The 23861-nt window shown below is 37.9% G+C and overlaps 1 protein-coding gene across 1 annotated transcript in view; it reads left to right on the top strand.

Annotated features, from left to right (window-relative positions):
• Positions 1-23861, top strand: part of HS2ST1 (heparan sulfate 2-O-sulfotransferase 1) — an 82979-nt gene that overhangs the window by 46675 nt on the left and 12443 nt on the right. The window contains exon 2 of the mRNA XM_074598071.1: positions 16444-16682. Coding sequence (XP_074454172.1) covers positions 16444-16682 — 239 coding nt within the window. The remainder of the gene's footprint in view (positions 1-16443; positions 16683-23861) is intronic.

Genomic DNA, 23861 nt, shown 5'->3' with positions numbered 1-23861 from the left:
GTGTAATCCAAGACAAGACTGTATTTCAAAATAGTTGTACAAATTACAACAGCTGATAATACTTTGCCCTTAAACGAAGAGAGCAGTTTATTTTCATACTAAGTTGATGTTATGCACCTTGATCTTTGCAACTCGAGTAACTTTCATATCTGAATGAAATAAACAATGCATTTGCTGTTCTAGCCAAGACAGTTCATTACAGCTCATAGTGGGAAAGTTTAATACATTTCTGGGCCATGATCTCTGTAGAGCTTCACTGACTTCCACTGATGTTCAGTCAAAAGTAAGAATTCAAACCTGAGAAGCCTTAATTCTTAACTGTAACTGAAATGCATTTTCATGTGTGTTCTTTGCTGGGTAGTTTATTGGTTTTGATCCTAAATTGTGTGCTGAAGGGTGAAAACGTAGTCTTATTTATGCCTGTTTTGTATGCAAGGGACTTGGAAAAAAAAAAAAAAAAAGGATTAAAAATAGGTTGCTGTGTCATAGGCATTACATGGATTCTTTGATATTTTTCAGTGATTTGATGTTGGCTAATGGAAAATGTTGAGCATATTTCCCCCCCTTCTTTTTATATAAGTTTCTGACAGGAAATCTGTAGCTAAATATCATTTTATGATTTCCATCTGTTCATGTATAATAGTGTTTTATAATGCAGTCCAGATTGCCGCCCAATAGAAATGTCCTGTAGCAGGAGATAGGCTTTCAAGTGATTGTTGTACATACTAATTATTTTTGTAATGTGTGCTTCATTTAATTTTGAAGAAAAGTAACTCATTTTAAAGACAGCTTCCTCAATGCAAAATTTTCCACTAATTAACCAAGATCTCATTTTTCTAGTGCCTGTATTTTTTTAAAAGAGAGTCTTGAATAGTTGTACTGCCATGGTAAAATAAGAAAATAAAATGCACCCTTAGATTCAGATGGAAAGAAAAGTAGGGAGCAGAAACAGGGAACTGTTGCTGAAATGTTTCTTAGCAGCTAACTTTTATGATCTCTGCAGTGTTTCCCAGCTAGTGAGGACTAGATTAACAAGCATTTACGGTAACAGATGTCATTTAAATTTTGACAACTCAGGTGATTTCCTCAAGTATTAAGAGTAATTGATAAAACTGTTAAAACACTAGCTCTTGAAAGATGTGTGTCAGCATATGTTTTAAAATGAAAGGGAAGAAAGGCTTGGTGATGGGAACCAGGTGTAGCCTTATGGTGGGAAAACAAGAAGGCAAATAAAAAAAATTGTACCTGTGTTATTTGTGCTCTTCATTACATGTCAATCTCGATTTTTTTTTTTTTTTTTTTTTTGTGCAACTGACTGTAGATCATTGTAGGGAGGTTGGACTAGATGACCTTTAAATGCCCTTTCCAACCCAAACTATTCTATGATTCTATGATAAATGGTAAATTATTGTTGCTTTTCTTTATAAGCTTTGCAATCAAGTTGTCTTTAAATATCTTTACTGCCTGGGAATTTCCATCTTTCACATTTAATGATAATCTGAATAATAAAATTAACATCTTTTTAATATTTATCAGTTTAGGACTAACTTAAGGACAACTGCATTGTGTGTTAAATGAGCTAAGACACTGTCTGTGAGTTCCAAATTGGGCTGAAAGTGCCTCTGAAAGGGAGGGCTGTGCTCCACCTAGTGGGAATTAGCTTTATAATAGCCTAAATAATTATTATAAAGAGCTCTCACTTCCTAAAAAGAAATGTGTTTTGTATCCATGTTGGATTTCCTTTCACCAAGACAGTCTGCAGACATTTTGATGGCATGAATATGAAGTTTTGTGGGGTTTGCAGCTCAGTTGTTAGCAATTCAAAAATGTTCTCTCTAGATAAGCTAATTTCCTCTGGTTTGTTTGCTGTGGCTGTGTGCTTTGCACAGGGTGACCCTTTTCAGAGGAGGAGGCAGTAATCCATCTGAAGTTCCAAATTTGGAACTGTTCATGTATGTAGTCATGAGGGAGTATAGATCTATCATTTTGTAAAATGAAAGCCATTGGATTCAACTGCTTTTTTGATGAATATACTGAATGAGTTAGTATCTGGGCTGAAAGCAGGGATTGTTCTCAAATGCTTATATCCACAACAGATGTGCAGAGACAGCTAGTCTGACTCCCACGGCTCTGTTGGGCTAGACAGCGCCATTAAACTTCTGTCAATTACCCCATTGCCAGTCACATCACAGCGGCTTGCGACATCTTTCCTCTGATGTCAGGAGAGACGTCTGTTGTGTTCTGATGCAGAGTCATGTTTTCCTCCTCGTAGAGAAGCAGCGTGAAACTCCTCTGCTTCAAAGATGTTGAGAGGCAGGATTTAAAAACAAAACCAAAACCCCACAACACTTAAAACAACTTTTTCCCACCTCTAAGCAGTTGGAAGACGCAAAAGCAGAACAGAGCTGTGGCAGCTCAGCTTTTTTTCTTCGACAAGAACCTGCCAATTGGAAACATGTTATAGTTTGAAATAAATCTTACTATGTACATTTGTAAATATAATTTTTAGAAGGTAATATATTGCAGACGTTGTACCTCAGCTGAAGAACAGGTTAAAAAAACAGTTTGAGACATAAAAAAATTACTGAAGTTTCAGATATTTTTTTAAGTGGTACATGTAAAGTCGACTGAAATTTCTGCTACCTGTTCAATTTGTAGGCTTGTAACATTGACTACAGAGTGTGGGGTGGGGTTCTATAGTCTCTGGAAGAAATAGCTACTGTTTTAATGAAAATATCATCAGGATAATTTGTCGACATTTGGGAATGTAGAGGGGAGGCCACTTGGATAGAATATTCTCTTTAAAATTTAACATTGTTTTGCTGAAAAAAAATAGATCTACATATGTACTGAAGCACAGCTCTGTATCTTGCTTGAGAGTTCTCTTATCTTCTCAGTTGGCCATAGGCTAGTAGCATACAGAGATGTGAAGTCCTGATCTATAGCGATTTCGATACAGAATTTTCTTTTGATGAAAAGTGCCCCATTTCCTCATTGATATGGTGATGTTTGAAACGTGAGAATTTTTACCCTGAGACAATTTTAATCCTGCAAATTGATGTCAGCCCATGATATCCTCTCCTTCCTGAGAAGAAGATGGCATGGTATGAACTAGGTGTGAAAAGAGGTGTAAGAGGTGTGAAAATATTTTGAGGAGCCGTTTCAGAAAATAAGAGAAGTTACTTTTATCTAGGAACATAAAAGTAATAAGACTTCATCAGTTATTTTAGTATGAGCAAGGGAGGTTTTGTTTACAACTTACATGCAGCCAAAGTATTTCCTCCTTTTGAAGGATAAATTGTGTATTGGAAAAAAAAAAAAAGAAACACAACAAAACTAAAAAAATGCTTGAATCAAAAGGCCAAGTGACTTTGCACTTGAAAAAAGTGCAGTAGCAATGCGGCTTTTGTGTATGTCTTTAGAAAGTGTTTGTAGATATCAGGATTTGGGAGAAGTGCATTAACACCAGCCTTCCAAGGAGTCAGTAGAAACGTGATCCTTGGTGTACCCTAACGGGTCATTGTAAGTCTAAATGATTGATGGGAAACCGTGAGCAGGGGTGTATGATTATTAGCAGGATGCCAGGAGTGTATGAGGAGAGGCTATAGCTATCTGAAAGGTTCTGAGGAAGAAGACATGGCAAAAAAGTAAAAGGCTTATGAAGACATGAAATAATGCAATTGAAGGAGACTAGTAGGCAGATGCTATTCTGTAATGGGCATACTGTACTGCTAAATTATTTGTTACCAAACAGTATAAGTTTGTCTATTATTTATTTCTAAGTACCAATTTGCTGAACTCCTTGTGTGGGAGTTCTCATTCTTTCTCTCCTACGCAGCTGCTTGGTTCCTTTGTATTCCCTTTTTCAGAAGGGACAATGTTGTTGCTTCCTTCAAGGAAAGTCCAGCAAAGCGAAAAGGGCATGAAGTGATGAGGATAACGTTAAAACTTGACATTAATTGTTGATGGTGTGGATCTAGAGCAGTGACTGAGGAGATGAAATATGGGAACGTGCACATTCTCACTATTATTTACTTATCCTGGAGCTTCCCGTGAACCACATGGTACTTATATAGGGCTAATGCCTCTTGGCTTTTGCCCCTCTCTTCTGCCCAAACTTTGCATCTGAATTGTTCCTACAATGATATGATGTCTTTAGAGCTCTGTTGGTACACGGGTAGTTCCCTCTCTAACCACTGCAAATAAATTTGCTGAGGATTGTGAGAAAAATTTTTCTTTAATTTAATTTTTGTTATTATTCCTTATGTAACAATGTTGCCAGAGAGTCTATGTCATGGCAAAGAAGTACTTTTCATGTTTTCCTCTGCTTGCTCAGTCTGAAGAATAACTTCAGTGTGTGACATGTTTCTGGAAGGTAATATGTCATCTCCCTGGAAACAGAATTCACCAGTGGTATTTTTTGCTTTGAAGTATCCCAGATAAATAAGCTGTTTCTTACCGAAAACTGTATCAATTGGTATATCCTCCCACAGAAGTTTATAATAGTCCGTCCATCCATGTCCTTGCCGGAGTAATGGCATGGATTTAAAGTATCTTTCTGACTTAACATTCCGAAGAAGTAACTTCCACTTCACATAACAAAAAGGAAGACTTGTGTGTTTTTTCCATACATGCTTTATTTGAATTACCAGCAAATACTAAAAAAATATATATATCCTTACATGGTTACAGCTTGTTAACATAAAAATGAACTTTTCAACTTTACTATTCTTATACACAAAAATAGTAGTTGAGACTAATGGAATTTGGGGATGGTGACTTTATGCAACAGCAAGGTAAATTTACATTATATATATGGAAAACATCTGTGGACAGTAGAGACTTAAACCAAAAGCAACTCAGGAAATTTGGAGTTCATGTATGGAGATGTGAAGAACAGAGAGTAAAAGCTTGTTTTGGATGACTTCAACACCTTTAATACTGACACAAAAAGGAAGTATTATGGCTGTACAGCTTCTCTGGGGAAAGCCGAGCTGAGACGGATACCTGTATCTCTAGCAAGAGCGCTTTGTTCTCAATGTCACACACCTTTGTTTGGGAACATGGGCCATAAAGTTTCAACAAATCTTTGCTTTAAAACATAGTCTTAGCATTGCTACTCTTATCCATGTTGACCATGTAATATGTTCTTTAAAATCAAGTTAAAATGTCTTAAGTGGCTTGGTATTGACAGGACAAAATACTTTCTCTCTGAATGACAGCAAAAGGATTATTCCCTTACAGAGATCTACAGGTTTCAGCCATATTAGAAATGGGTTAATGCCAGATTTTAGGCTATTGACTATTGTTGGAAGCAGATTACTTTGTTTGTATGAAATAAAATCTGACAAAGTCTTAATGTCTGCAAAAGATAATCTGACCAAATAAGTGGGTGTTTTTGGTGGTTGGTTGGAGTCGTTTGTTTTGGTTTTTTTTGTTTTTTTTTTTTTTTTCCCCAAGACCAGTCAGCTCTTTACACACAGTGCAATTCTACATCAACTGCCAACAAGATGATATGTAAAGCTAAATTAACTTCCTAATTGTTCCAGGGGTTTCATAAAATTAATAAATTTGAAATACAAAAATGAGAATCTTGAGTCCTTTTTTCTGTGGCCTTACTGGGGGATATGTATAGCAATTCTTTTTGGCTTCTGTTTCCGTGGCATTGCATTATCCAGCATAACTTGATGCAGTTCTGACTTTCAGTAAGTTCAGTGATGTACCTTTTGATAATGAATAATTATGGTATATTTTATTCAGAAAGGATTGTTAGAGATTGATGAATACAAATCTGTTGTATCCCTTACTGCTGTGGGACCAAAGGTCTGAGCAAGGGGCTGGAGCTGGTTTTACCTTTTTGCAACAGCTACCTAAGGTGCAATGAGGGAATTGCTTGCCCTTTTGTTCTGGTCAAATTTTCATCAAATAGTCCTCCGTGTTCAAAAAAGGACTGATTTGGGGGAAGATCAAAATATTTCTCATGCACGAAGGGAAAGAATTCTTTTTAATTAAAAGGCTTAATCCAATCTATATCAGGATTAACACCCAGAGGCTTTCAGTGAGCAGCTGGCTCTGCTACCAGTAGGAAGTTTTTTGTACAATACCCCTTTACTGCACACCTCATGAATCCTGGACTGTTTCCTCTTTTTAGCAAGGACAGAGCGCTCTGTATGCACTGCCATGAAACTAGATAAAGCTCTTGTTTGTGCATTTTGTGATTTTGCTAATCAATATCTGCTGCGAAGAGGTTTTGTAGTAGTGTTGTTGGTATGCAAGTGTATTTGAACTGAGTGTGACTGCCACTGTTGTGCAGCATGGAGTGAACGTGGAAGGTTTGCATTAGCTGGCTAGTTGTGCCACAGGTGTTTTCTACTGTACAATTTCAAACTAATCCTGGGGATTTCATTTGGGCTTCTGTTGTGAACGCGCATCTGAGCTTCCAGGGTAGGACCAGGGAAGGTACATGTTGCAAGGACTTGCAAGCTTTCCTTTGTAATATTCCCTCTACTGACTCCTTCAGTCCACTAAGCCACTGCTGCTTTTAATCCTCTGAGAGTCAGAGAGGAAGGGCTACCTTTAAAGCAGGTGATTATTTTATTCAGAAAGGAACCAGGTCGATGCTGCATGTATTTGTTTTCCTAGTTCTGCCTGAGCATAGCTTGGACCCCTCAAGTGTGAAGAGGTGTAGGATATAGCAAGAAGAGATTTCCAGAGGTAGTTTAAAAACTATTTAATTTAGTGTTCATTGTAGTTAAAAAGAGTTTTTCTTGTACTTTCATTTACTTAAAATGGCTTTGAGGTTCCTGAAATGTTATTTTTGGGTGGTCTGTGTGTCATTAGAGCTTATCTGTGATCAGAGGGCTGGAGAACCTCTCCTGTGAGAACAGGCTGAGAGAGCTGGGATTGTTCAGCCTGGAGAAGAGAAGGCTCCAGGGAGACCTTATAGCCCCTTCCGGTACCTAGAAGGGGCCTACAGGAAAGATGGGGAGGGACTCTTTGTCAGGGAGCGTAGTGATAGGATGAGGGGTAATGGATTTAAACTGAAAGAAGGGAGATTTAGATTAGATATCACGAAGAAATTCTTTTCTGTGAGGGTGGTGAGACACTGGAACAGGTTGCCCAGGGGAGTTGTAGATGCCCCATCCCTGGAAACATTTAAGGTCAGGTTGGACGGGGCTTTGAGCAACCTGGTCGAGTTGAAGGTGTCCCTGCTTATTGCAGGGGAGGTTGGACTAGATGACTTTTAACGGTCCCTTCCAACCCAAACTGTTCTACAATTCTGTGGTCTTTATTCATGCTCATTTTTTTTCACCTCTATCTCAGATGAGGTCTTTAGGCTGCAAGCCTAAGATTAGAACAGAAGATAAGGCAGTGATTTTTTTATATGTTGATATTTAAGCTATATGAGCTAGCAAGTCTCTTGATTGACAATTTGGAGATTTTGGGGAAAAATAAGATGTACTTTTAATTTGCATATAAAGCAACCAGGGTATAGAATGAAATTGAAGTTCTTAAAATGAAGCTAAGAGCAAGATAAATGGTTTTCACAAAGAAAACAAAAATATAATCAAAAGCTTATCTAGTCAGTATTTTAAAAATGTAATTAAAATTAATTCTGCTATGACTTAACAACGGTGGGGCTCATTCAGCATCCAGATTCACTTCTGTTTTTTCAAAGGACTTTACACAAACTCCTATAACTACATTAAGGTTAGAAATCATATTTATCACTGTAAATGCTTAGTCTGTACACAGACTATGTTAATTAAGCAAATATCATGCTGTATCTGTTGGTACCACATAGAGTTACCATAAGCTTGTTCGTGGTACTCTAACTTCCTAAGATTCCTAATAAAATATATAGATCTTCTACCTTAAGCTTGATCAGAAGGCAATGCTGTTTGCTGTTTTCCTTTTTTTTGGCTGCTAGACCAACTGGCAATAGTTTGTTTTCCAGGTTAGTTAGTTAAGCCAAGTGTGAAGACAAGCTGGGGTATAAGTTTAATATGTTGGAAATAACAGTATATTTTTACCAATCAGTTTTATTAAATGTGATGGTGACTTACTGTAGTACAGCATTGTCCACACAATGATTTTAACACAGGTCTTTCAGTGATTTTAACAGTTTAGTCATCCTTTTTGCTTTTATGCTAGCCAGTACCCTTTTAGAAAAAGTAAATGACTGTATGCCTGGAGAAAGCTTATATAAAATAACAAAACAGTCTCCAGGCTGCCTTACTAAATGGAGTCAGATGATCTATATTGATCTTGCTTTCTTTCATTACTTGAATTGGATTTTGCTTGAAGGAGTGACATGCACATTTGTATAGTGAAACGCTTGTGACAACTGTATCCGTGTATAAAACAGTTCCATTTACTTTTCTTGCTAACACTGAAGACCTGCATTACAATATTAAGGCACTATAAACAAGAGCAAACCCTGCTGTCACATACTCAGCTGCGGTTTATTATTTAGAGAACAAATCCCTGATTTGCAACTATTTTTTCATTGCCGTTAATCATAGTCACAGTGCTTCATATTAGTTTACTGATGGTTTTGGGGTTCTGGACAGCCACAAACCTTTTCTTTCTGTGATACATCCTTCTCTTTACAGCTATCTGTTATTCAAGTTTCCTTGTCCAAAAGAAACCTGAAATTGCAAGTGACTGGGAGGAAAAAAAGACGAATAGTGACTCTTGTGTCTGCTCTCATGCTAATGCATTAACTTGAATTCAACACAATTGTGTCAAGCAAAACAGTTCAGTCTAAAGTTGGAGGGTGTATGGAGCTGTTTGACATATGCTTATTTTTAACTCTTACTACTAAACCACGTTGCCTAAAATGTTTCTATAAATTTTTATGTACCTTTGTAATTAGTATTATTTGCAATACTCAGGAGTCGCAGCAGGGATGCTATAGTTACAGCTGAAGATGTGGTTTTAGTACGTACCTTTTCAAGGTGCTTTTCTTTTTTTTTTATTTCAAGCATTTACAAATTGTTCAAAATTTCATACTTGCTGGAATGAAACCTTCTTTTTTTCTGTTTCATTGGATGTTATTACACAAAAATGTCTGCTATAAGCCATACTTTTTCTGTGGGTAACCATGCTTGTTGGGGTATCCAAGCTTTGGTCTATAGATGCAATTCATCTGATCTGTGACTTTTCATGAGTTTTTGGTTTTGCCCTTCCTGGGGCATTGTTACCTGTCCTATGTATTAGGTAACTAAAACACAGGCTGACTTTATAGTACGTGCGGTACATCTGGTCTTCTATCAAAAAAGGGCCACAACATAGTCTTTCATTAAAATATCCTGCCCAACAGAATGCTGGAAGAAAAATGTGTAAGGCTGTATGTTAACTAGTTAAAAAAGAAAAAAAAAAAAAAAAAAGAAATACTCGGTCAGAGCTTGATCTTTAAATACTCTGTTCCTCACAAATGCTGTTGATCAACTAAAAATATTTGCAGAAAAATATTTTTTTTTCTGCCAGACATGCAGGCTCTGATGTTGAAAACAGTTTGGATGCATATATGGTATAGTGATTTTACTGTTGGGTAAACATTTTGATTTTTTTAGTTTAATACCAAACCCTTAACAATATCACACACTAATCAATATGCTTCTGCTTACGTATTCAAAATAAAGCCCTGGCAAAAATGCAATCTTGAAATTAAATGACGAGTATCAAATGCTAATGAAACTGTAGCAGGTTTTTCAGCATCACTACTTCTAATTTTCAGACAGCTGCTGCATTAGATTTTAGTTAATAATCTCAATGCCTAGCTGGAGGTGCCTCCTTGCTGGGCTGTGTTAGTGTTTTTAAGGGAATTATTTTTGCTTTTAACTAGTTCCAGTGTGCGTTTATTGGGAGTTTAAAGTTTGGAGTTTGAAAACAATTCTCTTCTGTCTGGACTGTTCTTTTTCCTTCTGTTCTGCAAATGCATTAACCACTATTAAAGAAAATGTTTTGGCAATGTTAGTGATTTTTAATTGTTCTCTAAACAATCTTTTATTATAAAAGATCCTTTATACCTGTTTCTCTCCATGCCTTAGTGGAAAAAGGCAAGCTGGAATGAAATTTCTAAAATTTAGTCATAATAATCTCTTGACACTAAGGGAACTGAATTTTTAGAAGGGGAAGGAAAAGATGGGGGGGGGGTTGACTTGACTGAAAAAATTTAATAGCTTTTATGGTATTATTTTAAGTCCTGTGCTCCGTTTCCATCCTTGTGTGTGCTTTGCAGATGATCTTTCGTTGCTGTAGATCAGAACTTTACCAAGAGCACATATGTGCTGAGGCTGTCCTGGAATTTGTGGACTTTTTAAAGACAAATATTAAATTAAAGGTTTTCATAGATATTTCATAGATCGATTAAAGAGAGCTAGATTTGCAAATGAGACCAACAGTCGCTTTTGTCTAAAATGCAAATAGCTGGAATATCTTAAGGGTTCAGATGTTAGGTAAGTTGACTGAAAAAACTTAAATAAAATTGCAGTTATGTTTCTTAGCAATTCTTTTATTATTTTTCTTAATAGAAATTTGGTATGATGAGGGAAAGTGTGCCTGTGTTGTATTGTTTCACACTAAAGTTGTATTTGCTTTACCAGTGGAAAGTCACTCAGCTCTGATAAACAGCGATGTTGCAAGACTAGCAGTTTGTACTTCTGTGAAATAGCCAGCATTTTGCTTTCCTTGTTTCTTAATGTTGATTGTAATATGCATATTTACATATGCTAATGGTGAAACAGAATAGTTAATTACGATTTTAAGGATAGTCATTTAGAGATAGTTGTAAGGAATCACACTTGAGAGAATCTAAAGTCTCCTGGACTGGTTTTAAGAGCACTGTAGTTACCGGAGCAGGAAGGTAGGGTTTGCTGCACTTCACTGACACCCTCTCCCAGCCCAATGGCAAACCCAGAATTGCCTTTGAGACTTGTAAGCATTCATTAATCAGCAATAAAGAGACAGCAGGCTTCACGGAATACTTTTTTACAGAGAAAAAGAAAGTAGGAGAAACCGAAGGCTTGCCCAAAATACATATTGGTCAAAGTCATGAAGTTGCTAAAGAACAAATGTGGTGGGTTTGCTGTTAGTAAGACTTAAAACTAGAGCAGGATAGAGCTGTAAAGGTCTTTGAAAGAGTTGGTATGTTAATACTGATACATTGAACAGATTTAAATTTAGGCATTTTTTTATTAGTTAAGTCTATATTTTTTCCTGCGGCTTTAATTGGGTATAGTGACACAAATCCTCCATGGCCATAAATTGTCATGGCACCATTGATTCTTTCTCTCCTCCTCTCCATCCCTGAAGGATTGATATCCACATCCAGCAGCACTGCTGTGGTTTATAAGTAGTATGCTGCTAAACAGCTCCCAGAGGAGGCAACATTTCAGTGAAGGATGAAGGCTGCGTGTATATGGTGGGCGTATATAATTTGGAAATGAATCAGCACATTAACTTTGCTACATAATTATGGTTCATTTTTAAGCTGCTGTTCAGTTTTCATTGTTCATCAGAGAAGAATGGAGTCAATAGGTTTTCAGTCCTGCTCCAGTTCAGTATTTAGGCTAATCATGTGTTTAATGCAGCTTTTGGGCAGGGAACCAGCTTGAGAGCTGCTCAGTGCCTCAGGCTACCACCTGCCTGCCTCATTGGCCTGGGAGCACAGTGGAAAGAAAGCTGAGGCACCAAGTTAGCTGGCTTCAATATTGTTCCCAACTGGAAGAAACCTGCTTATTGGTTGGAAATGGCATCCAGTGTCATAGATATACAGCAACTGTTTGCTCAGGGATGGTGTTATCAATACTAGCTGTCCAGTTCCATCACATCAAGTCAGTGTGAGTAAAGTTTGAATCCACATCTTTTTCTTCTGTTGGGCAACACTTGAAGACTGCTGAGCTAAAATTTATTTTAAGACCGAGCCTTTCCTCATCTGAGTGGGAGGTTTCACAAAGAAGCATGGCAGGCACATAAGACATATTGAAGAGAGAGCCTAAATAATATCTGTAGATACAGGCAGAAGGGAAATAGCCATAGTGGAATAAGAGCGTGGTTTGGGAAAGTAGAGTGGTATGCTCTGAATTATTCTTCTGCATGCTCACTTAACTTGACTTCAACAGCGAAGTTCAAAATGTATCCTTCATCAAGAGTGGTAAGTGCTAAGCTATAGGGGAAAGAAGAGTTTCTGGGTTTGGTAGATTTCCTTGTTAAGAAATCCCAGGAGGTTCTTATGCTTTTATGAAAAATGTAAGGAATATTAAATATTTGGTTTTGTTAACCTTCAAGTTGTTAAAATCCATGCAACTCTATTTTGCTTGGGAAGATAATATTTTGTATGCAGTTAACACTTGGATTTGAAGTAAATTCTAATAAACTTGGTTTATTTAAGACATTCTTCTGTTTGAATGTGCAAGGAATGTAGACAAATAACTGCGTGTGATCACAGTGATTTGTTTCTATAATTACTTAAATATTGTTCAGTTGGTTGATTTGTTTCTATAATTATGTAAATATTGTTCAGTTGGGTTTTCAAATATTTTTATAGGTATGTATCTGTCTAGGGCACAGGTGATTTTATTAGTTGAGACCCTAAAAATATAGGGTTAAGCAATCAAACTTCGTCAGTCCATTTCTCTCCAACTGCTTTGACTTGAAAGGGCAGTGATCTTGAAGATAAATAATTCAAATTTAGCCATAATCAGTGGTGGCATACAGATTGAATGCTGCTATTAGTGCTTCTGCCAAAGAAGACATAACTTATATGTTATTTTCTGGTAACATCTGACTGGCAAACCAACTTGTTGCTAGCCATGGTATTTCCTGGGGTTTTTGCTACAAAAGGATGGCTCAAGAAACATAAGTTGTGGAAAATTAGGGCAGTTACAGAAATGGAATAAAGGAGGATTTCAAAGAACATGTAGACAAATGGGTGAAAAAATAAGCTTGTTCTGTTGTTTACAAAACAACTACTTCTGCCAGCTGAAGACTTTCTGCAAATTCCTCTGCTGGTAAATAACCAGCGTAGCAGCCTTTATTACACTGCTCATGTATGGTACTGCCTGTGTGCAAACTGTCCTTGCCGTTGATGAAAGATTGCAAGTAGGACACCTGCAGATGACATAACAGCATTTTCCCCATCTGTATAGTAATTATATTATTCATTACAGTGAACCTAAACAGGCAGTAATAAAAAAGTGTGAGACAGAATATCTTATGCCTTAAAATAATCATGTATTATATTACCACGAAAAACTGTCTTGTATTCAAAGTATTGCTTACTTAAATGCTGCTTAGCTTTTTAAATCGATATAGTTAATTAGTGTTAAACTTAGTGTGGACAGTCTTAACCCAGTTTGGACATTTGGCTTTTAATAATTTTGCCTAGGTGTTTTCCTCACAAAATCAAGTTTAAATAGAATGCAATGAGACTATAGGACGTAATTTTGTCCACAGGATCTCTGGTAGGAAAGAAATGACCTACCTGATTCTCTTTTTTTAAAAAAATTGATTTCAGTGAAATCAATCCAACCTTATATGGACAAGTTCTCATAATTAAATTTAAATTTGCAGGGCTGTTGTCTAAGGAGATTTTTGCTAAACAAAATGTATTTAATAAATACCTAGCAACTTCTTCCTCCCCAGCTTTCATGTAAAAAGTCATTAAAGCATACGTTGTGTTTTCTACTATACTTCTAAAAACATATAAGCAATGTTCATTTTTCAACCATTACAGGAATTTTGCTTCCAGGATGATTTACATATTGTAGAAGAGCAAATGAAGTAGTTAATCAAATATTCATCAATTCCTCAAATTCTTTAACTCCTGATTAACATAGTTACCCCAAGGACTAGCCAGAGTTGCATGTTTCCATTAGTGGAACTCTTCCCCCTCCCTCAGTAAATAAATAAATATAATTCATATGGGTCAGATCACGTGCCATTTAAGAGTTAAAATGAATTTTCAGAAAGTAACAAAAAATTTCCTGATGTCACGGGGAAAACTGTGAACTGTTTATTACTGTGAAAAAAATGTGTGCTTTTACAAAACTTGCAATTTTCTTTGCTGTCCTATTACTAGACTACAATGAAATAGGCCATTAGGATGGCTGACCAGGTTAGGCACTTCCAGGTGCTTCATCTGCTTCTCACTAGCTTTAGCTTCCCTTGCACTTCAGCAGTTTATGTCCTGCTCTTCATCTCAGCTTTTGGTTTTTAACTATTGCAGTTATTTCATAAAGGTCACTTCAGTTCTTTATCATGAAGATTAGTTTTCATTTTAATTTGAAGTTTAAAGCCTCATTATTCTTTGATAATGCAACTGTCTGTGTACTTCATACCAGTGAAGGTTCTCCTCCCTGCATGGGTTCTTGCTTTCCCCTCTCACCATACAAAGTTGAAGGTGATCTTATGCAATAGCCTTTCTGCTAATTGCATCTAATCATACATCTTTTATACCTCATGCATAGCCTTTAAAGTGCACTTATGACATTAATTCTTGAATTGTCATGGTTTCAAATACCTCATTAGAGGAACACTTCTCATCCCTCTTCTTGCAAATCATGTCTGTTTCTCACAAATGTTTACTTCTTCCACGTAAAAGGGAAAGCTTCCCTCCGCACCAGCCAGCCTCATCAGCCCTGGAGTTCTGTGCAGTTATGATTCAAATCTAGCTGAGATCTGCTACTTTGGAGTGGAAAATACAAATTAAATGTGTTTCATTTCAGCCTCTCTAGGTGGTATTCAGTATCTATGTAGCCTTGGGCAGCCATGTGGTTAACTACGTCCCCTACCAAATGCTTCCTCTAATCTGTTACTGGCTGGAGGGGGAGAGTTGCCAGTCCCTTTTTGTTGTACCCGTCTTCAGATAGATGAAACCTGAGTCTGTTGCCTCATCTCTTTCCGAAATAGGACGTTTGCCAGCAGTGATGGGAGAGGTAGCAAATGAGAAAGGCAGGAGCAAAAACTGTGACTGATGTAGTGGGGAGCAACAGATGTCATGTGGAAAATTGAGATATACTCAATAAGCATTTTCTACAAACATTTTCATACTGGTGTAACTTAGTTATGGGGTGTGAGATACGAGCATATGAGAAAGTGAGTGAGTTTAAGCTTTGAAGCATTTCAGACAGATGGAAGTTTGTGGTTGAAGACAATTTATGTGGAATTACAGGCTAGTGGTGTTCACAGCTTAATGATTCTGCTTTAAAAGTGATTTTTATGTTATAATTAAAGAGATGTGGTGAAAAAGAATAGAAGGAGCTGGGTTACAGGAAGCAAGGGAAGTAGAGACCAAGAGCTGCTGCTGTTAAGAGCCTGTCATCCAGAAAGAGCTATACCTTGTGTAAGAACATAATACAGAGAATTACAGGGTACTCTGGTGGGACCGACTTCAGCTTGCATTGTTGGCCAACGCAGATTTCTTTGAATACATTATTAAAGGCAATATCACAATAAATGAATCAGAAAAAGAGGCTTTGACATCTGTATTACAAATCGTATTAAAGTATATACTTATCTAGAACAGAACAAAGCTGTGTCTGAATCAGCATAATGTATTTGATATGCAGTAGCAGCAAAAAAAAATAATGCTGTGATACTGCGGTTTTTATTTTTCCAAAAAGGCTTTTAGCACTTGAAGCAGAGTTCAATTACTTGGAGTATTGCCCTTTGTATAAAAGGAAAATGGTTTATTTGCAATGTACTCACCTTGCCAAAATGTTTTGTTCATAGCTTGCTTTTCCGTGTTTCTTTCTTTTTGATGTATTTGGTGGATTTCAGTACTCAGAGATCATGTTTCACCTTAATGTCAACTGTTTCGTAAGCCCTTTGCTTCTATTCTTGTCAAACTTGAAATTAATAAATCTAATTGAATTTTTGCAAACCCATTTATTGTAATGCTTTACACTTGGGGCTTATATCAACTGTAATAACAACACAATGGTTTCATCTGAATTCCAGTGCTGCTAAACAGTTAATTGACTAAATCTCTAGTGATAGTATTTCTGCTGTTTTCGGAAAATTCTTATTCTCCAAATTGCTTGAGTTATTCCTCTTATTATAATTTTTAAACAGGTGTTTTATATTATTTGGGATATTTTGGGGGTGTCACCATTTTGGTAGCACTTTATAGACATTTTTCTTTAGAGATGATGGCTTCCAGTAACCTTAGCGTGAGTCGTAGAATACAGAATGTGTTCCCTAAGTATATTGTTTTCTAGGCCTTGTGTTCTGTGTCAGACTAACTCACCTTTTATCATTCATGCAATTTATAGATCAAGTTTTGCTTCAAATGTGTCAGAAATATATATGTGACAGGCAGGTGTTTCCTTTATTACTGAGGAGTTGTTGCTTTTCACCTGGTTATTTGCATTCTATGGTTTCAACTCAAAATTGGTGATACTTACATTGAAATTCTGTATTTTTCATCCTTAACAGAAAGGGCTATTGCAAGACATGAAGTCAGAGAAATAGAACAGCGTCATACAGTAGATGGCCCCCGACAAGATGTGACACTGGATGAAGAAGATGATGTGGTGATTATTTACAACAGAGTACCTAAGACTGCCAGCACATCCTTCACAAATATTGCCTATGATCTTTGTGCGAAGAACAAATATCATGTTCTACATATCAATACAACCAAAAATAATCCTGTTATGTCTCTTCAAGATCAGGTAAGCTGCTGCATTTGGGATGTCTTTATTAAACAAGGAGAAAGTATAGAAAACTTTTTTGCTATTGCAAGCTTTTATATGGTCTGATAGAATGGACTTTTGTGTCTAATTTTCCAACATAAATGAATTCTAATGTGTTTATATTTTCTTTGTAGAGAATTAGTATTATTTATTAAATCATAGGTTTAAGGTTTTGATGGGTACTGGAGGTGGTAAGTGTCTTTTTATTGGACAAAAATAAAGCTAAAAAGGGACACAGGGCAGACATGACCTTTGTTATCACTGTAAAAGTTTACTGTATTCTCAACTGTCTGCCTTTTGGCTGTGTAATAATATTTGCCTGTCATCTCCATCTGCAGTGAATGCAGTTTTATGTGCTCTCCTCTCTGAGTAGTGCAGGCGCTGTGCCACGCCGTCAGGGCTATACTTCTCTCTTTGGTACTAGATCTTGTCAGTTCTCACAGGTGATAAAAAGCAGGTAGAAATAAGTGGTTGTAAATAGTTTTCACTCTAAAAGATGGGTCACTTTGCATCCACTTATAGCTAAAATTGGTGTACTCCCAGGCTAGAAATGATCATAGCTAAGATTGCATCAGACAATGAGTATTAAAAAAACAGATGACTGATCAATGCTCTGTTTTTCTTGGGGTGTGGTGTGGCGAGGGAGTAGGGGTTTTTTATTATTTTTTTTTTTTAATATTTCTTTGCTCGTTGTGAGTGCGTGTGCAGGGAACCCAGGTCAGAGGTCTGCAACATCACTATGTCATCATCCCTGTCGGTAAAACAGGTGTTTCCAGACTCTCGGGTATGTACTACCAGTTTTATGCTGCTCATCTTAAGTTGATATGCAGCAGAGGCAGGAGCTGTTCTGCATTGCAGCATGTCAGTACTGAGACTTACAGCTCCTGTAAGTGCATGGCTACAGGCAGAAGCAGCTCAGCACGGCTGCTGGAGTGGGGCAAGGGGAAGCAGATGGTACGGGCCCTCCACTTCCAGTTCTGTATTTGGGAGAAAGACTGAGGTAGGCATCTCAGTGCAAGGCACATAGAGCGTACTTGGGGTGGGACTGGGAACCTATTTTGTGATAGTGGGATTTTGTTACTGGTGGGTTTTTGCTGTTGTGAAGTCTTTTCCTAAATATGAAGGTGATATTGTCATACATGATTACTGAGATTACTAAGGGTAAATCTGGTAGCCATCCCTATAGTCTTGTCCACTGCGTAGAACAAATACTAGAGACCTATGCACCAACAGCAGAGTGACTTTTCAAAAGATTTAACAAGCCTATATCTGTTAATTAAAATTCATGCTTGAGTCAGTCATACTTAGTGCTGCACTTCCAGCCACAGATTCTGTTTCTGTCAAGGTGTCTCTGAATTGCAGTGGTCTGTCCTGAAGGATAGGAGATCTAGTCATTGATGGTATAAATTAAACATAGGCAAACTTGCCTTATGTTTCTACTTATGTTTGAATTTCTGTGGTAGTGCAGACACCCCACCTCCCCCCACCTCGCCAGGCCACATTGCAATGTCAGCACCAGCAAACATTGTTCTTGCTTTAGTTACAAGGACAGTGGGCCCAACATTGTTCTTGTTACAATTGCAAGTGCAGTGAGCTGGGACAATCTGGCACTTTCTGACCTTGCCTGCTGGGGCAGTGAGTTGAGACAACCTGGTACTTTCTTGTCCCAGTGCAAGTGCAGTGAGTTGGGGTGATGAGGCACTCCCTAGCCACACGTGGAGCTCCTGCTGCCTGGGAAACGTACCCAAGAGCCCTCCTGCCCGGATCACAAGTCCACTCTGAAAGATGCCAAGATCAGCTGACAAGAATTGTGCCCACAATGGAAAAGTGCTGACCAAAGTCAATCATCTTGTGACCCTACAAATACCGATTCTAAAGTGATGCCCTTTAGAGCACTCTGGGATCGCAGCAGGCTGCTACCCTGTATTTCATGACGTGATTCAGACCATCCGCTGATAGAAGCCAACAAAGGGAGCAGTTTCATACTGTTTGCTGATAGAAGCTGACAAAGGGATAAGAGTTAGGAGTTTGAGACCGTCCACTGACAGAAGCTGACGAAGGGAAGAAAGTGCGTATAGTTCCATTTCAATCATTGGGTACCCAAATTTACTATAACCTGCAGAAAAGGAAACATCTTAATCATCGGTTAACCTCTATATCTCTGTGTGTGTGTGTATTCATGTATGCAATTTGATTTAGGAAACTTTGTTGAATCTTTAGCTAAGTTGCTGTGTTTGATTTTAAGAAATTGTTGATTATTGAGTAATTAAGCGTTTGCTAGAAAATCATACAATCTAACTTTGTGATTTGTTATAGTACTGTTAAGGAACCTCAAACTACTCCTATTCCAAGTTCACACAAGACCCATAATCACATGTTGAAGCAGTACACTGAAATCCCTACGCATAATCCCTTGAGACATAAACTGTTGACCAAGTCTGAGACTAGGCGTGGATCCAGCCACACCTAGACTTCTCTCAGAGAAGGAGTTCAGAAAGCAAGGGGGTCCAGTATGAACCTCGTGACTCAACGGGAGGTTTTCCTTACCCCTTTATTAGACATAAACCATTGCCTTCCACATTGTAAGTAGTAGAGTGAACCTTGCCATCAAACTCTGTTAAGTTGTGCTTTCATAACCTCATATTAAAATCACTTTTCTAATATCTTTTATGGTGATTCTTTAAGCAGCCTTAACTTCTTCACTCCCTTCGTGACAATTTCATTCAAATCAAATTTGTTCTTTGCTGACTTAGTTTTGTCTAGAAGAAACTCTCCTCCCCATCTTCCCTTTAATAATTACCTATTGAAAAATAAAAATCCATCAGTGCTGGGCATGTATACAACACTGAGAGTCCTGCCTTCATTTGATACTCTGCTATTGTCCAAGGTGGTGAATTATGCTGTTTAATTAGACAATTGGTACTCTTCCTCTTCAGTGTCTATTAACTGGGGGATGCTGATAATGAAAACCTTAATATATATTGCATAGTTGCTTAAAGAAGAAGAAATATTTATGTTTAGTATACTGAGATAGCAACTTGCCGTTGTAAGTCATAACACGTAATTCTGGAGACGGCAAGGGTGCAGAGTAGTAGCTGATTTAGGTTTACTCTTTGTGGGCGTGGATTTGCATGAAATATTCACGTGCCATCTTCATCAGTATAGTTTACTTGAGTCTGTTAGGAGTATATGCACCAGTAGTAAAATATGTAAACATATCATAGAGGCAAAATTGGTTTATCAGTGATAAAACTGTTACAAACTATATATACTCTGTGTGTGTGTGTGTATATATATATATAATCACACACACAGAGTATGGAAAATACTGTTTATATTTGTATTTTTAAAGCAAATCTCCCTAAGCAAGGTGAAGATTGTCTTGGGCCTGACATAACTTTGTAAAACAGTGAGCCCTCCATTATGCACTACGTCTGCTTTACTTTTTCCCAACAACTCTAACTCTGTAACAGATTTTAAGTTCTCTGTCCATATGTGAAACCTTTACATTTTGACTGCAATCTGAAAAAAACCTGTTTAAAATCCACTCCAAATATAATCTGTATCTGATTTGAGATAATCCGATAAGAGTCCCTAACCCCATCCATTTTAGTTTCAGATGGAACTTGTCCAAGCAGCCCTCCTTTCTTTTGTAGCTTCTCTGACAGCAGGATCCTGGGAGCTGCCCCTCTTTCCACAGCTTGGGCCTTTTCTTTGCAGCAAGCTGAGTGCCGCGTTGCCCATGTTGCACTTCTGACCTGTGTGGTCTGTAACAAAAACACTTGCTTTCATTAAATCAGAGTAGTTGTTTGGCGGAATTTGTTGCTTGCATGTTTCAGTACTGATACTTTTTGCCCCTGTATGTATGCCTTCGTTATGGCTGGTTAGATAGCATACCGGCCACACAAACTTCAGCTTTTTTGCTACGTGGTGAAATTGTCCTCTAAAACATTTAAAACAAAATTACTAGGTTCTGTCTTGCAGCATGTATTCTTGATATATTATTAGAGAAGGGGCTATGAGAATGCATTTTCTGTACTGTTGTGGACACAGAAAAACCATGGCACAATTATCCAGCATTTCATTCCCTCAGCTTGCTGTTTTCTTTTCCTTGTTCTTTTTTTCTCACGCAGTTTCTCTTTCCATTTTTCTCAAAAGAGCAACCTGAAAATTCGTAATCTTTCTTCCAAATGTATTCTAAAATAGTGGCCTCTCAGAGGATAGCACACTCATACTGACTTTAGTAGTACTTCCTCTGCTGGTGAAGGTCTCAATGGCTGTTGGAAGTGGAGCGAGTAAAAGGTTGCAGCAACTCTGTTAGAAGTGGAAGTACTGTCATGAGCTCCTGAACATTTAAGAATTTTTCTCTTGGAGTTAGATGGCCTAGTGAGTACTAGTGTCCACTGCTGTACATGTGCCAATTGTATTTTTCTTTCTGAGGAAGAGCTGTTCGTGTGAGGCAGGTGTCCCGGCTGTACCATGGCTGAACTGGTGAACTCTCGTCTTTTCACCATCTCACAAAATTGCCTCTCAGCTGCCCTTGCCTTCTGCTTGCTTGTGGTTTCTCATGACCTGCAGCCAAAGGTGAGCTGCTAGCCTGCTTGCAGCATTCCTGACCCTCTGATTTAGAGCTAACTAGAAGTTATTCGCTTGTATGACAATTTGGATAGCGAAGCTACCGGTGCCTTCCTGCAGAGGGATTCTGATTCGGTTATCCCATCACACTTTGTCTTTAAATCTGAATCTGAGATTTCCTTTCATGGGGACAGTGTTGGTCTTCAGTCTTACTTGAGAGCCCTATTTTTGTAGTTCAAATGGAAAATCCTCATGTGTCCTCACCAGGTGGGGCATGTGACATTCATCCCCCAAGTTATTTGTAATTTTAAGTCAGTTCCTCTGCAACTGACAAAAAAACCTAGAATATAATGGCATGAAAAGCTGGGGCTTTTTTGGTGTCCAAAGGTCCATGTGATACCAGGCCACAGGGTAATGACCATACCACCTTTTGGGGGCAGCAGGGGTGTGTGGGGGGGTGTGTGTTCAGAGTGTAGAGAAGAGGGATTGATGGAAGCAGTTAGTGGACAGAGGTGACAGCTTACAACATCACTTTGATTTGCATGTACAGATTTCCCAGGGCTTTTCGCGCACACCAAGTATGCTGGGTTGGATTTTTTTGGGTTTTTGGTTTTTTGGGGTTTGGTTTTGTTTTGTTTTTTGGTTGTTTTTTTTTTTTTTCCTTTTGACTCACTGGGACTTGTTTTAAATTCTTATCATCTTGGAAACTGAATGTATTTAACTTACCTTTCCGGACATCTTACGCCCCCAGAGTACGTTTGATCTGGCTCTTTAATTCAGTGAAGCTCAGCTGATTTCTCACTTCCTAAAGGCTGTGAAGCAACTTTGTAGCTGATTATATAAAAGCACCATGAAACAACTTCACAGGAATTCCATTCACGTCTATCTGAACTTTTAAAGTAACCTCAAATTTTATTCAGTTGGGTTCAGATGGGAGAAGCTTGCTCGGTCTCTCAAAAGCTCCAGTATCTGCTGAGCCCCGAAAAGAAAGGTAAAATTGATCATATTTAACAGTACGAAGCAGCAAGCAATATTCATCTTTGCCCTAAAATATGTGAATCCAGACTCATTAGGCTGGCTGTGACCTGGAACAATTCTGATTTTTGGAACACTGCAAACTGGGGAGAGGAGGGGAGCGAATCTCTTGCCTGCAGGCCTAGTTATAGGTGTTAAAAACTTAAATTCTCAGGGGCACAGCATGCTGCCGGTCTGTCTTACATCCATCCAGAGGTAAATGTCACAGCTGTCTTATAAAACCTTCCTAGCCTTCTCTTAGCTTGCCTGGTGTTAAAGTTAATACGAGGCTAGAACATCCATCCTATGTTCATAAAAATTATTTCCTTAACAGACAATGACATTGTAACACAAAGGCAATAAAGGATTTTTTTAACTATTACTGGAACATCTAAGGTTTGATGCCAGGTGGTGCCATGGGGATTTAAGACATAACTGACCCTTGGGATTTTCACTTAACATTGCCCTGTGTCTAGTCCTAGCCTATTACAAACTGAAATCTAGCTACTGCTAGATTTCAGAAAGCCTGTTTGTGGAAACGTAACTGAAATGTACACTTTAATATGCATGCTGCACTACACACAATAGGTAGCATAACGGGTTTACTTGCCGAGTTGTATCAACCAACTGTGACATTTTGGGGTTTGGAGGTGGGAGAACAGACTATAATATATACTTTGCATTTAGGAACTTCTTCCCCAGGTATAGAAATATTCATAGCTGAGGCTCTCCACTCAAAATATCTTGTCGTTAATCTTTGACAGGTACAGTCAATGAAAGTGTGGTTTGTTTCAGTAGCAGTAAAGGTAGTTCAACTGGATTCAAAGTCTCAGGTATATTGTCAGATTGTGCTGTGGACAAAACCAGACAGAAAGCCAATGCAGTTTGTGAAACACCGTTGTATAACATTGTGCAGTGCTTTTCAGCTAGATTTGCCACAATTTTCACATGCATTATATGGTTTAAATGGTGAAATGCCACAGACTGCGAAACTTGTACACTGAAAAACTGAATGCTGCCTGTTATTAAAAAGTAATATCCATTTCTTTTACCTGAGGCTCCAAGAGCCAGTTTTTGAAGAAATAAGCAAAGGTTATCAACCTCTTAAACTGTAGACAGCGAGTTTTGCACATTTGAAGAAACACCAGCAGGCCTGGCTTGCCTCTTAAAATCCTCAATTTGTTGGTTATAATAAATATGTTTCAGGACACTCTCAATCCGTTGGACCTTACACAATGTTAGTGTGTTGTCTTGAGCTCTCAAACTTTCCTTTTTTGACTCTCTTGTCTCACCTCAGTATCTTTGTGGTTATCTATGTCACTGTGTAACAGAAAAGATGATGTAGATGTGGAGGGAACGCTATCTTCTAATTCTCAGCGTAAGAAATGGCATATCATTGTCAGACAGCTCAGGCAGTACAAATTTATCATCTTTTCTTTATTATCCAATTTGCTAGTTTTGAAATAACTTTCAGAGTTAAATGCTTTGATGTTAAATATTCTGTTCATCTAATAAAGTTAAGCTATATCAGGATTTGTGTGTCCCACTTAATTTGATCATACTTTCTGG

This window comes from Larus michahellis, chromosome 8, assembly GCF_964199755.1.
Source record: "Larus michahellis chromosome 8, bLarMic1.1, whole genome shotgun sequence".
Lineage (NCBI taxonomy): Eukaryota > Metazoa > Chordata > Aves > Charadriiformes > Laridae > Larus > Larus michahellis.
The sequence above is the reverse complement of the archived record's forward strand: the minus strand, read 5'-3'. Positions and strand labels throughout refer to the sequence as shown.